Raw genomic sequence first — 15,640 nt, 5'->3', positions numbered from 1 at the left:
GCGTGGGCTCAGAGTTTCTCAGACCCGAGGAGCCTAGGGATGGTGTCTGCAGCTCTCCTGCACCAGAACTGTCACCCCAGCCTGCTCCCCAAGCTCCAGGGGGACAGCCCCAACACCAGCGCCTCTGCTTCCCCGCGGACCCAAACCCCTTTCGTCCAGCCCCACCGCTGATCCAGCAGGTCTGGCTCTCTGGTCCTCAGACTCCCAGCTCCAATTCAGTTGTTAATCTGGCTGATCCGGGGCTGAGCCTCCCTCTGAGCCTCCCTCTGAGCCTCCCTCTGAGCCCAGACTCACCCACTTGAATTCAGCCAAAGCTGCTGCGGGAGACAAATCCTGAGGTAGATATTCTTTCTCCTGGCTTTTCTTTATGGGTTTTGTGGGTCGGATTTCTTTTAAGAGATTTGTTTCATGTGATAGATGAGATACGGAGACTTTAGAACTGTGCCTGCCTTCTCTCCGCCATCTTGGCTGGAACTCTGATTAAGGATTTCTTATAGATAATGAGGTCTTCCAGTTGTTCCTTTCTTATTTGAACTCTGGTCTTCCTGACTCCAAGGCTGGTGCTCTGTCCTCTAAGCCACCTAGGTGCCCCCAGTTGTTCCTTTCTTGTAGCTGACATCATATCAATTATGTCAAACTCTGGAAACATTGCAGAGCCTCTGGAATGAGATCAATACACAACCACTCAACATTTTGTCTGAATCCCTCTCAAGTGGATAAAGAAATCTGGTGGGCTGCTCCTCCGATCCTGGGGAGCAGAGCCTTTCTGCTCTTTTCCAGGTTACCTGCCTCACTGGGTCCCTCTGTGGGTTCTGTCTCTCGAAAATTTAGTTTAAGAGTCCTTAGTTTATAAGTTTTATGAGAGAGCGCCCAAGACATGATCCGCTTTTGTTGCCATCTTGCCTTCACCAAGAACATCTGTTATTATTGCATATACTTTAATGGACAACCCATTGATTTTGTTCTTCTATATGTGTGTCTGGAACAGATAAAATAGTTTAGATTTTTCCTCAAAGAATTTGCTTACTCCTTCAGTGACCCCACACTGATCCCAGAAAGATTTTTCTTGTTATTTTTTTAAATACCACTGTTCAACAGGTATGGTATGCCTGTAAGTCTTGGACAACATCCAAAGATTTGAAAATGAGTATTATGCAATGTCATGTGCTAGATTTGAGCAGGTCACAACATAGAACAATGAGAAACTAAAGTCTGGGAGATGGGGAAGGATCTTATCAGATCTTTAGGTTTGGAAGAGAAGATTGGTCTCTCCTTGAGGTGGAGAGGCTGTCAGCTGGGTATCCTGAGGGCTCTATTGCTCTAGAGAAAGTGAGGATGAGTGGGCTAGATGATTGAGTATCAACTAATAGAATGCTAGGGTGAATGAATTCTATCAAATTTAAACATTAATCTTAGTGTCATTTAAACATTGTACCATTTAATACATTCATCTACAATATTGTATAAATGCTCTAATTTCTAAGGAGGACTTAGTACTTTTGAAATATTTATTGACTTTGCTAGGGTTTCTGCCAATGAGTGACAGAAATATTAACCAGTATTTCTTTTTTAAAAATTTTTTTATTTATTTGAGGCAATGGGATTGAGTGACTCCCAAAGTCGTACAGCTAGGTAACTATTAATTGTCTGAAGCCGGATTTGAACTCAGGTACTCCTGACTCCAGGGCCAGTGCTATATTCACTGTGCCACTTAAGCTACCCTTTAACCAATATTTCTTGATTTCATGACTGTGCATTTTTTACCATGTTTGCTTGAATAATTTTGCTCCTTTTCCCATATATACATACATACATATATATGTATGTATTTATATATGCTATCCTATTCTCAAAGAAAAATCCGTTTGCCATATCTGTATCATGTGCCATGTAATCATGTGATGTGCAAGTGGTATTGAGTAAATTATACAAAGAACTAATAGAAATGTTGACTTTCTAAAGCAGGGCTGTCCAACCTTACTTTTAAAAGTTTTCATTGAAAAAATAGACAATATATTTTGATTTGCCACTTTAGTGAGAGCTCTGAGGTAACTCAAGCATTTAAACCCTCAGGAGAGCATATAAAATCACACTGCAGGTGGCATTTTGGGCAGCCCTAAGGATTAGAACAGTTTGAGATAACATATCAATCAGTTAAATTTTAAAAGACATTTTTGAGACTTAAAAAATTATCCATATCAATTGCTGAATTGTTTTTCTTTTAGACTGAATTTATTGATGTGATTGTGATCTTACTGTGTAGGCCCCACACAGATGCTGGTGTCTGTGTTGTGGTAAAATTGGCCTCTGAATTGGGAAGATCTAGGTACATAAATGTTAGCATGAATGTGTGAAAGGCATTTAATCTCACAATGATGGAGGAAAGTAAAAATATGAGCAATTCAATAGTTAGTTTGTATTTGGCAGCAATAGGAACTCTTTCTATGTTATAATCACTGATTTTGGGGAAAAGTATACCATCACTGATTAGGCAAGATTATGATACCTAAATGTCAGTAGGTAAATAATTAGTAGCATTCATGTTAGGATCTGTAAAAGCAAAAAATACACCATTCTTAGACATTTAGACTTAATAATAAAAGCAGATGACAAAATAATCTTTTACCTTTTAAAAACCATCTGTAATTTAAAGTAATTGGCAATCATAAGAGAGAAGACTTCTACTCTTGTTTTGGTGAGGACTTTTAGCCTTTTGCCTTTATCTTTGACAGACTCCACAGATATTTAAGACAAAATCCATAAAGGCTCTTGCCAGAAAGATGACTGTCATTGGAGCATTCTTTTTTCAGGCTAGAAGACCACATCTGTGAAGATTTCTAAGAGTAAAGTGTGCCAGAGCTGCTACTCCATCAATAAAAGTATAGAAATAATGTTATTTTAAAAAAATTATGGATGATAATTAGAGCATCTCAGGTAGTTTCTTGAGTTGTTTATTGTCAGGAAATCCTGTGATTCCTTTATTTCACACCTCTCAAATTTCTCATGGGGGGAAGAACTACTTCATTAGCAATGTCTAGGAAAAGGACTTATACTTTAAGAAAATACTACAGGAAAATCATTCCTGTGATGGGCAGAAAGTTGCTTGAAACAAAATCTGGAGAGAGGATGCAGATGTTGCTCATTCTTTGCGTCCATTAGCATCTCCTTTTGAAAGAAAGAAGGCATAATCAGGCAATCAGTTAAAATGGTTGTCATAGTTGAAGAGGAAGTTTGTCAATTCTTTGTCTGGGCTTTAGAGGGACCCAGAGCACAGAATTCTTCACTTTCCCAACCAGGGGTAATAACTGGACATACCCCACTTAGTTTAATGGCAAGTAGGTTTTGTACTCCCAAGCCTTTTAGCTAGGTAATAATAGTTTTTCTTGAAGTTTTAAGCTTTTGCTAGAGCCAGTCAAGACCAAAGGAGACCTCTGCTAGGAATGGGCACATTCCTGTAGATATAGTTATGTTCATTACATTATAATTATGAAGGTAAGGAGATGAGATAATTTTAAAAGGTATTTTTAAAATAGTTTTCCAGAAAGGAATGAAACAAGTTTACCTATTTGACTGCCAGTTAATCTCATAAAAAATTAGCCAAAAAATCCAATTCCTTGAGTTAGCCATCATCACAGCTTGGTATGGATTTGGGCTTTATTTTTTTTGTGCACATATTACATTTAGCCTTGTGTTAATGATAGTAATTAACATTAAGGAAGTAATTTCAGAGAACTCTACAAACAAAAGTGCTTCTATGTGTAATAGGTAAATTTTTTATTTTATTAAGTGATGAAATGAGTTCACTATTAGCTGTTTAAAAGTATGTACTGTGATCCCTCAATTGACAGATGGTCAAAGGATATGCAGAGGCAATTTACAGTTGAGGAAATCAAAGCAATCCATAGTCATATGAAAAATTGTTCTAAACCATTACTGATTAGAGAAATGCAAATTAAAGCATCCCTGAGGTGTACCACCTCACACCTCAGACTGGCCAATATGACCAGAAAGGACAATGATCAATGTTGGAAGGGATGTGGGAAATTTGGGACACTATTACATTGTTGGTGGAGCTGTGAACTCTTCCAGCCTTTCTGGAGAACAATTTGGAATTATGTCCAAAAGGGCAATAAAAATGTGTATACTCTTTGACCCAGCAATACTACTACTGGGTCTATACCCTGAAGAGATGATGAAAGAGGGTAAAAACATCACTTGTACAAAAATATTTATAGCAGCCCTGTTTGTGGTGGCAAAACATTGGAAATCAAGTAAATGTCCTTCAATTGTGGAATGGCTTGGCAAACTGTGGTATATGTATGTCATGGAACGCTATTCTATTGGAAACCAGGAGGAATGAGAATTCAGGGAAGCCTGGAGGGATTTGTATGAACTGATGCTGAGTGAGATGAGCAGAACCAGAATAACCTTGTACACCCTAACAGCAACATGGGGGTGATGTTCAACCTTGATGAACTCGCTTATTCCATCAGTGCAGCAGTCAGGGACAATTTTAGGCTATCTGCAATGGAGAATACCATCTGTATCCAGAGAAAGAATTGTAGAGTTTAAAAACAAAGACCAAAGACCTTTAACTTATCTTATGTATTATATAATTCTGCTATCTTTCATATTTTATTTTAAGGATATGATTGTTCTTTCAGCACATTCAGTTTTGATCAGTGCATGGAAATAATGTAAAGACTATCAGATTGCCTTCTGTGGGGAGTAGGAAGCATGATGGGGGGGGGACTATAAAATTCAAAAAAAAACGTATTTACTGGGGGGCAACTAGGTGGCATAGTGGATAGAACACCAACCCTGGTGTCAGGAGGACCTGAGTTCAAATTCGACCTCAGACACTTAATAATTATCTAGGTTGGGCAAGTCACTTAATCCTTGCCCAAAAAATAGTATGTACTGGTATAACAACTGTCCATAAAATAATTTAATTAACTTTATGCAGAAATGGATAGTTGTAAACCAAGGGCCAGTCACTGATGAGTTTTGATCAAAATCATGATAACTCTGGTACTTAGTAGACTGAAATATTTTTCAAAAGTGATGGAATATATTCAGTCAGGACAAATGTTCATTCTGCCTTCAAATATAAATATCAGTTATAGTGGTTTTCAACTTTACTTTTAGTGGTTCCCTTTAAGTAATAGGTATTTTGCCACAGCCAGAGTAACCTCAGAGTCTGACTGTATAGCCAGAAATTTTAGCTATTTATTTAAGGCTCTTCTGTGTAAAATGTTCTTTATTTTACTTTCGGTTTTACTATACATTTCAGGCAAAACATCTCATTTCCCTCTCTCTCCAGCAGAGTTATTCTTTTTTATTTGATATATAGAAAACATGTAAATCATATTTATTTGTGGACATCTTATTTTCTTTCCTTTTTTGTAAACCTTGTTAAAGGCAAGACAGTATGTCTTAATTCTGTTATGATATACTCAAGATAGATGCTTAATATTAACTAAATTTATTTTTTTCATGAATACCTAATAGAACTCATTGAATAGACATATGGGGATTTTTTGTTTGTTTGTTTTTTTTTAGCTAGAGAGAAACCAGTTGGGAAATATATTTGGCAGTGGGTAAACTGCACACGAGAAAAACTATAAAGCAAATAGGTTAGGGATTCTAGAAAATTTATGTAGCTGAAAGGTCACTGTTAATAGCAAAGGAGAACAGAGGCTTTACTGTACCAAGAAGTACCCAGTTGTTACACTGGTAGAGTCACTCAGGAGGTACATTTAGAGCTGGAACACTAATTCATGCTGATGCTTAAGATTTGGGAAAGCTTACTGTTTAAACAGGTTCTCTTTAGATAGGTTGCTGAGAATTGTTTATGTAACCAAAGCTGTTCAAGGAAATATTTCATTATTAAAATATTGGGCACTGTTTTTGGAATTGTTACAAGATTATATGTAAACTCATGTTTAGCAGACTTGTAAGTTGGAATTCAATAAAAAGGTTTCCAATTACTACCATCAATTTTTCTACTGTTCTTGGCTCTATAGCCAATAGTGCCTGACTTCATTTCTCAGTATGAGACTTCATACCAACTTGATATCAACTGTTCTGTTCATTTGGTGCCAAAATTTAATGTGCTTTTTCCTTATTTGTAATTATTATTTCATGCTTACCTTAATCATGATCTTCATTTTTGCAAAAATGAGCCACTTTTCTGCTGTTAGTCTGTAGGTACCTATACAGGTTCTTTAGAGTACTTCATCCTGAGCAGCTGTAGTTCTATGATTTATTGAAAAGGTTGACATAGAAATCACATTGTTGTATTATAGATGTTTGTGTAGCATCTTCCAGTTCTTCCCCTCTTTTTCTTTTTTTTTTTTTAAGTAGCTTGCTGGATTTGAACTCGGGTACTCCTAACTCCAGGGCTGGTACTCTATCCACTATACCACCTAGCGGCCGCCCCTGTGCCCCCCCACCCTTTTTCTTTCTACCTTTCTCTAAGCCTCTCATTTTATCTCATCTCTTTCATCTACCAACTAGGCTTTGTTTTGTGTAATGGGGAAGGAACTTATAAGACTTATGTTAACTCTTTCCCCCTCCTTACCCCTTTTAACTGAGCATTACTGTCACTTGATAAATACAAAACTGGGCATTTCCCAATCCTTTACCTGGTATCCTTTAGACTTTTTTATATGTGTATGTATATATATTTGTGTATATGTGTGTGTATACACACACACACACACATATACACTCAAATCTATAATCTAGAATTTATATCAGAATTGTCACTAGGACTAATTAATTCATTAACAAATTCCTGAAACCAGTTGAATTTGCTGAGCTTATCCCATCCCATAAATGGAGCCTACTAGACTCTTGAAAAGAATATTCTGTGGTCAACTCTGCAACACAAAATATCCTATTTAATGATATAAATCAGTCAGTGCCTATTTATTAAATCCTACCGTGTCAGGTGCTTCCTTAAGGTAGGGTGGAAACCTAAAAGCAATAAGTCCAAGGGATATGTATGCAAAATGACCATCCTTATCTGTATTTCTGTTACCATAAATCTGTGAAATCTATAAAAATATGTCTCCCAATAGATAATATATATATTAGTTTTGGCCTTATGAGGAAAGCTTGAAATTACATAATCACATTCTTTTTATTAATTAATTAATTAATTTTTATGTTTGATCTTTAAGAAAGATTTTATTTACTTTGAGTTTTACAATTTTTCCCCAATCTTACTTCCCTCTCCCCACCCCCACAGAAGGCAGTTTGCCAGTCTTTACATTGTTTCCATGGTATACATTGATCCAAATTGAGTGTAATGAGAGAGAAATCATATCTTTAAGGAAGAAACAGAAAGTATAAGAGCAAGATCAGACAATAAGATATCAGTTGTTTTGTTTTTTTTCCTAAATTTAAGGTAATAGTCCTTTGTCTTTGTTCAAACTCCACAGTTGTTTCTCTGGATACAGATGGTATTCTCCATCCCAGAGAGCCCCCAATTGTCCCTGATTGTTGCACTGATGGAATGAGCAAGTCCATTCAAGGTTGATCATCGCCCCCATGTTGCTGTTAGGGTGTACAGTGTTTTTCTGGTTCTGTTCATTTGACTCAGTATCAGTTCATGCAAATCCCTCTCAAAAACTTTTTGAAAACAATTACAAACAATTGCAAAACAGATGAAGAGATGGATGGAAGAGCAAAGGGCCATTGGAATTCCTGTGTCCACAAAGATGGTTCAGCAGGAGGCGAGAAGAATTGATAATGAAAAAGAAGTAAATGATTTCAAAGGAGGGCACAATTGATACTTCAGGTTCATGAAACAGAATGAACTAAGCATGTGTCCCTCAACAGACTTGCCCAGGGAGTGCTTGTGGTCAACCCCAGACCAGAGCACGGGCAGGAGTGCAGAGTCTCTCCTAAGACAGTGATTCCTCATCAAACACAGATGAGGATGAGCTAATGGATGGGAGTTTTGATCGTGATGAAGAGTTGCATGAATTTGATCATGAATGAAACTTGAGTTCAATAACTTTAGGTAATAAATTTTTTCTTAAATTTTGAGCCTCAAAATTAAGATGTCTTATACTTGGGGAAATACGGTTCATCTCACAAAAATGTGGTCTTCTTTACAGTTTCACAAAGAATGCAGACATTGGAAGTTTTTTCATTTGCTTTACTCTTGCTTTTACTCTGCTGAATTTGATGCTAATATCTTTTTAAATTACATTACAAAGAGAGTTGACACAAACTGTTAAAGTCAGGAAAAGGTTTATGAGATTGGAATTTCTTCCAAATAACTTAAAAATATTTTCATAAATAAATCTCTGGAGAATCTGTCTCACATCTAGAAAATTAAAACCTGAATTTTAATTTTTAGAATTTTCATTTCTATTTTAGATTTTAAAAAGTAGATTAACATTTGTTAGCTACAGACTTTGTTACTTTTGGGGGAGCCAAATATGTAATTATTAAGCCTATTTGAAGCTTGGCACATGCTCATTTTGTCTTTGTATCTCCAGCACCTAGCAGAGGGCCTTGTTTTTAGTAGGTGCTGAATAGATATTTATTGAATTGGATAGAGAATTAAAATGCCAGCAAAATTAACTTTTGCTTCAACTCTTGTGTTTTCTTTAGGCTCCTATTCCAAAGAGTATACTTATTCCAGTGATCCCCATCACCAAATCAACAGGATCACGGTTCCGGAATAGTGTGGAAGGGTTGAATCAAGAGATTGAAATAATAATTAAAGAAACAGGAGAAAAGGAAGAACAACTTATAGTGAGTATTATCTTTGAAATGTTAACATTTTATTTCCATAATTTATTTGATTTGGTGTTTCCCAGACTTATTATAGTGCACAGAGTGGGTATGTAATAAATATTTGGATTGAAATATGGAGCATTTAATGATTCATTTTTTTTCCCATGTGGTTCATTATCAGTAATTGGAAGGTTAGAAAGGGGAAAATAAACTTGTTTATTCCTTTTCTCTTAAGAGAAAAGAAAAAACATTTCAAACAGTTTTAAAATAATTTGCTTTTGACTTTTCTATAGCAAAAAATCTTTAGGCCTCTTAGGTTTCACAGTTTTTTTTATTTCTTTATACTCTGTTTTTAGAAATTATTTAAATATAGTTATTCATATATAGTTTTTAGTTTTGTGAAGGCCCATTCTTTGACACATTGCCAACTTTTGACCTATTGAATATTTGACTATTAAGATTCTTCATATTCATTACTATTTGGTTATCAGGTTAAAAGTCTAGGCTATGGTAGTTCTTGATTCAGAGTGACCTGATCAAAGAAGAGATCTTTTTTTGCTCTTGAATATTCTACCGTGTGAGGCACAATGTGGCACAATGGACAGCAAGTCAGCCATAAGATCAAGACCCCTGTGTTCTGTTCTAGTCCTGCCCATGATCCTGGCTGGGTGTGCTCTTGGGTAAAGGCCTTTAACTAAAATTGAGCATTTCTTGCAACCCTCACAGACTTTTTAATTTGCAGAGAAGTGCCATGTGGTTCTCTTTTTCTACTCATTGTCTAAATCTCCTTAGTTCACTGAAGAGGAGGAGGGAAGAATTGAGGGTTGTATATTTAACTCAGCACAATTATTCTGTTAGGGAGAAGAGAAGATGCACTACTGACTTGGTCTTGTAAGAGATCTCAGCTCTTGATTTTGCAAATGAGAAATAACAAGTTCAGTTCTGTTCAGACAGATAAGATCCCACCTTCTTCCCAGCATCCATGCTTTGTATACAGCCATAGCTGGTTTATTTCTCTCAGGGGCTTTTTTCTTTTTTCACTTAGGGAGAGGGAGGGTAAACATTGATTACATCTGAAATGTCTCTTCAGTACTGGCCACAGATGGCTTCAGTTCTCCTAATTTCTGTGGAGATGGTTCTTTCCTTTCTGAAGAGGGTGAGATCTGGATACTCCTCCCTTCCTTCTAATAATATCTAAAAGGAATAAGGGTAGCTTGGGGGAAGTCACAGCAATCAGTGGGTAAAAATACTACTGGACCCTTTGACCCCTTGATTCTGAACCCAGTGTCATGTCCTTATTTCTCTTCTTTAGGTCCATTATACTAATATAAAGAAGCAAAATTTTAGTTTGTGACTATTTTTCTTTAATTGGGCCTGTTGAAGATGAAGAGCAGTAATAGATGTGATGTTTATGACCTAGGTGGTGGGTATAGGGAGCAGTGAAATCCTGGGTGTGATGTTTTGAGAAGGTTGACAATGGGCACAGGTACAAATCAACAATTAAGTGGAGAATTTGTTTTTTATTTACAACAGCCACAAGATATTCCAGATGGTCATCGAGCACCTCCTCCCCTGGTACAGCGCAGTAGTAGTACGCGCAGTATTGATACCCAAACACCTGGTGGAGCAGACAGGGGAAGTAACAATAGCAGCCGCTCCCAATCTGTGTCCCCCACTTCATTCCTTACCATCTCAAATGAAGGTAGTGAAGAGAGCCCTTGTTCTGCTGATGACCTTCTTGTTGATCCCAGAGATAAAGGTATAGCCCGGAGAAAATAATGCTACTATAGTTTATCCAACTCTTACAGTGTAAACCTTAATTGCTAATTCTATTAGTAAGAGTTTGCATTCTACTCATTTCTGGCATGTATTAAAGAACATTGAGGTGTTTGAATTAAGATTCATTATTCTTATAGTGAATTGAAAAGAATTTTGGTTATACTTTTATTTCTGGGTTTTCCTTTTATCTTTGCATAATGATAATTTATATTTGCATAGTTCTTTACAGTTACAATATGTTTTCATAGCTACTTGATGGTCTCAACAATGATGGTGAGGTCTGAGCAGATGGTGTTGACCCCATTTTACAGATGAGGAGTTGGAGTAAAGAGGTTAAATGATTTGCCTGATAACTAATGTTACACAGAAATGAGAGCCATACTTAGAACCAAAATCTGCGTACTTGCCTAAAGTTAAGTATTGGTGATATAAAATATGCCCTCATTGGGGAGGTGTTAGAAGTATGACTTCTTGGTTCTGACTCCTTTATTGTGTACTGGTCATTTTATCTTCCCTCTGTACATCTTAACTCAATGAAGCATTAGTCAGGAGGTCTTTAAAGGGATAAATCTGATGATCAGATCCAGAATTCATGAGAGGAATAGTTAAAATTAGCTCTTCAAAGATAGTCAAGCCAGTTGTAGAGTCAGGATGGGCTAGTTATAAATTAGAGGTGTCAAATATGTGGCCCAAACCAGATGAAAATTATTGGAAATTATTTTATTCAATAAAAATATAAAAACATAGGTAATGTTACACTTTTAAAACTCAAGTCAATATGTGACCCTCAGGAGTTCCCTTAGAAGGATTTAGAGTCTCCATTTCTATTTATATTTGACACCACTGTTTTGAAATTTTAAAAGGATAAAATGTTTATCACTTTTTTAGAAGTGACTACTTAACCTAAGCAGTAGATTTACAAATTTGGAAGGATTTGCATTCAACAAGAATGGCTTATTTTCATTACTGTTTGTACTTGAAAGTAACTGCCTCTTTTAAAATATTCATTATCAGTAATGACCTTTGCTTCCCATTGAAACCTGTAGGATTTCAGGTTCTATGCAGAAGTCCAAGTTAAGACATGAGAATGCAAGTCGTGTTCTCTGCCCTGAGAATCTGCTTCCTCTCCATGGGGACCCCTCCCAATCTTGAATTCTGATCCCTTCTTTTCCCTCACTCCTTCCTCAGAAGGCAGGAAGTTGATTGGGAGCCAGGCAGACTCATTGTGACAGATCATTTCCCCGAAGCATCGGGGTCCTCATCTATAAAATGAGGGGGCCGGCTGGTTCTAAGGGCCCATTGAGCTCTATCTTGCATGGTGTAGCCACAAAAGAAATGAAGCGCATTTTCTCCCTCAGAGTTTACAGTCTCACTGAGAACAAGAATGAGCACTTATTTCAGAACCCTTAAGTAACCTCTAACTTCATTGTTTCAATCCTTTAAGGATCCATGATTTAATTGGTATGCTGTGAGTATGCCTTCACCAAGTGCAGCTTGTGAGCCTCTCTGCGTTAGTAGAGGTTATCATGAGCTGTTGTGAGTACCTTTGAGTTAGAGGGAATGCAGAGATGGGAATAAGCAAATTATTGACATAGAGCTTGTCTGGAGCAGTGGCTGCAAAATGGGTGAGTAGAGAAATGAGACTGGGGGGATACAAAGTGGAGATTTTGGTGGAGGGCTTTGAAAGTGAGGCTGAGGAGTGAATAGTAAGTACTGTAGGCAGGATAAAATTGAATGATGGTGGGGTTGGGGGTGGGGTGGGGTATAGAAATAAGACTAAGAGGGTGTCATTGCAATGTAATTGCAAATGACAGTTGGAAATAAAAAAGTAGAGTCTTTTAGGAGGTAGACTTTTCAGGGCTTGGTTTTGGTTGTAGCGCAGGAGGTCAGAAGAATGAAATAAAGTTAGAAATTGGACCTATTTATTTAAAAGTAGTAAACATTATTGTTGTGACACAGTGCAGTAGCTTGGTGGCAGAATGAATAAAGCACTGGGTCTGGAGTCAGGAAGACTTGAGTTCAAATGTGACCTTAGAAATTAGCTGTATGACCCTGGGCAAGTCACTTAACTCTGTTTGCCTCCATTTCCTCATCTGTAAAAAAATGAGGCAGAAAAGGAAATGGCAAACCACTTCAGTATCTTTACCAAAAAACAAAACACCAAACCCAGTTAAACAATGGCAAAGCATTATTGATTCATGGTCATAGTAACAATGATGAATTTTTAGTTTTGAAAAGTTTGAGGGACTGGAGTGAAACATCAAAGTAGAAATAGACTGGATTTCTTATGAAATATAATTTTAAAAGTTCTACAAAAATTTTTAAAAGAATCTAAATTAAGTGTGAAGTTAAGATATGAGGTAGAGATTTAATAGTTGTATGCATGTGGTAATAGAGAAACTCTCAGTGAACTCTGGTATTGAGCAGAGAGACATGTAGGTTGTCAGAATTAAAAATCTACTACTTCAGGCAGAATGATAGGAATGAGTAAAGACAAAGAGAACAACCTGAAAGTTAAGAAAACCAGAAGACAAACTTTGAGAAGCCAAAATGAGAATTTCTTGAATTCTTTACTAGATTTACTATATGATCCCCTTACTCTTCTCCTTCAGATATAATGTAGCACAGGAATGCTTTTCTAATATTTCCCATGAGCTCCAGAGCCTACTAGGCTAAAATAATCACAGGGATTGTTAAATTTTAAGACTTACATGTATTATATATAAAGATCTTAGGATTTCAGAGCTAGAAGGAACTTAAGAATCTATTAGCCCTACCCTCTTATTTTACAGATGAGATTGAGAGTCAAAATTTTTGAATTGAAATCTTGACTCTACTACCTGTGTGACCTTGGGCAACTCAATCTCTCTGACCAGATATTGCTCATCTATAAAATGAGAAACTCAATGGTTCCTTCCATCCCTTCCAGCTCTAAATCCTATGAACTCTAAAGCTGAAGCTGAAAAGTGATTTGTCTAAGGTCATAGAAGTAGTAAGTTACAAAACCAGAATTAAAACACTAGCTTCTGACTCTAAATTCAATGTTCTTTTGACTGCATCATACTTTTCTTTAAAAAGAATTTACACTGTTGAAAATAGAAAGGAAATGAGAGAAGAATTGAGGCTAGGAAGATGGGAAACGCTTTTAAGTTTTGCCATAGAAAACTGACTTGGTAAAGAAATTTCCTACATTTCCTATAGTTTTTTTTTAATATGCTGTGAGTTTCTTAACTTTTTTATTTTGTGTTTCTTTATATTTTGGTAAATTTTCCATTATTTTCTTCTTTTCAGAAAATGGGAACAACTCTCCTCTGCCCAAATATGCCACCTCACCAAAACCTAACAACAGCTATATGTTTAAACGGGAACCTCCTGAAGGTTGTGAAAGGGTGAAAGTTTTTGAGGAATGCTCGTAAGTATTTGAATTGGCCTAATCAGTTGTCTTATACTTTTTTTCTTGAATGATATATAAAAAATAATTTCATTTGCGAAGTGATTTTTAATAACCAATACTCTCCCCTTTTTCTAAAGTCCCAATTTTTAAAAATGTTTAGTCACTTGAAGGACATTGCTGAAAAAAGTGATTGGACTGATCTTATTCAAGACCACTTTGTGTTTTACTCAGGCTTGGGTGGGGCATAAAGTCTTTGAATAGCTTGTCCAAGGTTGGGGGGGAGTGGGGTGTATAGATAGTCTCTGTCCAAGGGTGAGTGATATGATGTTTTTTTCAAGTGTTTTTTTTGAACACTTACTCTTTGAAGGGTATATAAACTGTGAAGCCAATACCATAATGGTCTTTAGCCTAAGAGGGCCTCTTTAATAAAATAATTAAATTACCCAGAAGTGATATCTTATGAACATTTTTCATCCTCACACATTCATTTCCAAAGCATATAATCTTTAAGTATTTTTTCCTTTCATAAAATCTTTTGAGCTATTTTTAGCTCAGTGAAATGCTAAGTAAAAGCAATTTTCTTTGCTTTTAAAAATAAATTTTTAATGATTTTGTTCTGATACAAACCTACAAAGTACATCCCTAAGAAAAAAAAATGAGCTAATTCCTTATTTGTTACCAGAGAGGAGAGGTGTGTGACTTTAAATTTTTAAAAAAAATTTAATTTTAATATTATTGGCCACTGCATTTGTCAGAATTTTGTTGTCTTTTGTCCATGTTTCTCTGAATTTCAATCTGCTTAAGAACTACTTATACTACTTATACTACTTATATACTTATAGATATTTAATATTTATTTAATATTCTATTACATTCACATATTTTAATTTCTTCAAATATTACCAATCTTTGGCAGACTTTGTTTTTAGTTAATTTTTTCCTAATAACAAACACTACTGCTCTGATCTTTTTTTTTTAACTTACTGTCATTAACTTCCTAGGTTTAGTGGAATCCCTCTGTCTGAGGGTGTAAATGATTTAATTTTTTTTCACAACTCTAAATTGTTTTTCTGAATTTTTAATTAATTCATAATTCTAACAGAATGAATGTCTTCTCTTAACACCTTGTATAATGTTTCTTCTAGTCTTTTAGCTCTGCTAATTTGCTGGTTGTTAAGCTATACTTTGAGGTTGTTTTAATTTTCAGTCTTCTGATTTTAGTGATTCTGAATTTTTTCCAGGTTATTGATAGTTTCTATTTCTTTTTTTTATAGGAATTCTTATTCTTTGACCATTTTTCTGTTGGGAAATGTAAATTCTTAATTTTAGAAATTTGCCTTGGATCTGTTAGGTTTTGGAAGTGAGTCAGGCATTTTTCAAAGGTATTTAATGTAAAGATTTTTTTATGTCATTTGTCTCTTCTGATTCTAGTTGGATTGAGAAAGCAGTCTGTTAGTCTTTACTTTGTTTCCATGTTGTACACTGATCCAAATTGAGTGTGATGAGAGAGAAATCATATCCTTAGAGAAGAGACAAGATCAGACAATAAGATATCTGTGTTTTTTCTAAATTAAAGGGAATAGTCCTTGAACTTTGACTCATAGCTGTTTATCTGGATACAGATGGTACTCTCCTTTGCAGACAGCTCAAAATTGTTCCCCAATTGTTGCACTGATGGAATGAGTGAGTCCTTCAAGGTTGATCATCACC

The 15,640-nt window shown here is 35.9% G+C and overlaps 1 protein-coding gene across 2 annotated transcripts in view; it reads left to right on the top strand.

The window, feature by feature from the left end:
* FAM117B (family with sequence similarity 117 member B) overlaps window positions 1-15,640 on the top strand; it is a 137,847-nt gene that overhangs the window by 107,973 nt on the left and 14,234 nt on the right. The window contains exons 5-7 of one of the 2 annotated variants that reach the window (XM_074191620.1): window positions 8,632-8,775; window positions 10,291-10,459; window positions 13,828-13,948. In XM_074191620.1, coding sequence (XP_074047721.1) covers window positions 8,632-8,775; window positions 10,291-10,459; window positions 13,828-13,948 — 434 coding nt within the window. Of the gene's footprint in view, window positions 1-8,631; window positions 8,776-10,290; window positions 10,517-13,827; window positions 13,949-15,640 lie in introns of both variants that reach the window. The other variant, XM_074191619.1, reaches the window with a different exon arrangement.

This window comes from Macrotis lagotis, chromosome 6, assembly GCF_037893015.1.
Source record: "Macrotis lagotis isolate mMagLag1 chromosome 6, bilby.v1.9.chrom.fasta, whole genome shotgun sequence".
NCBI classification, from domain to species: domain Eukaryota; kingdom Metazoa; phylum Chordata; class Mammalia; order Peramelemorphia; family Peramelidae; genus Macrotis; species Macrotis lagotis.
This window is presented reverse-complemented; position numbering and strand designations above follow the sequence as displayed.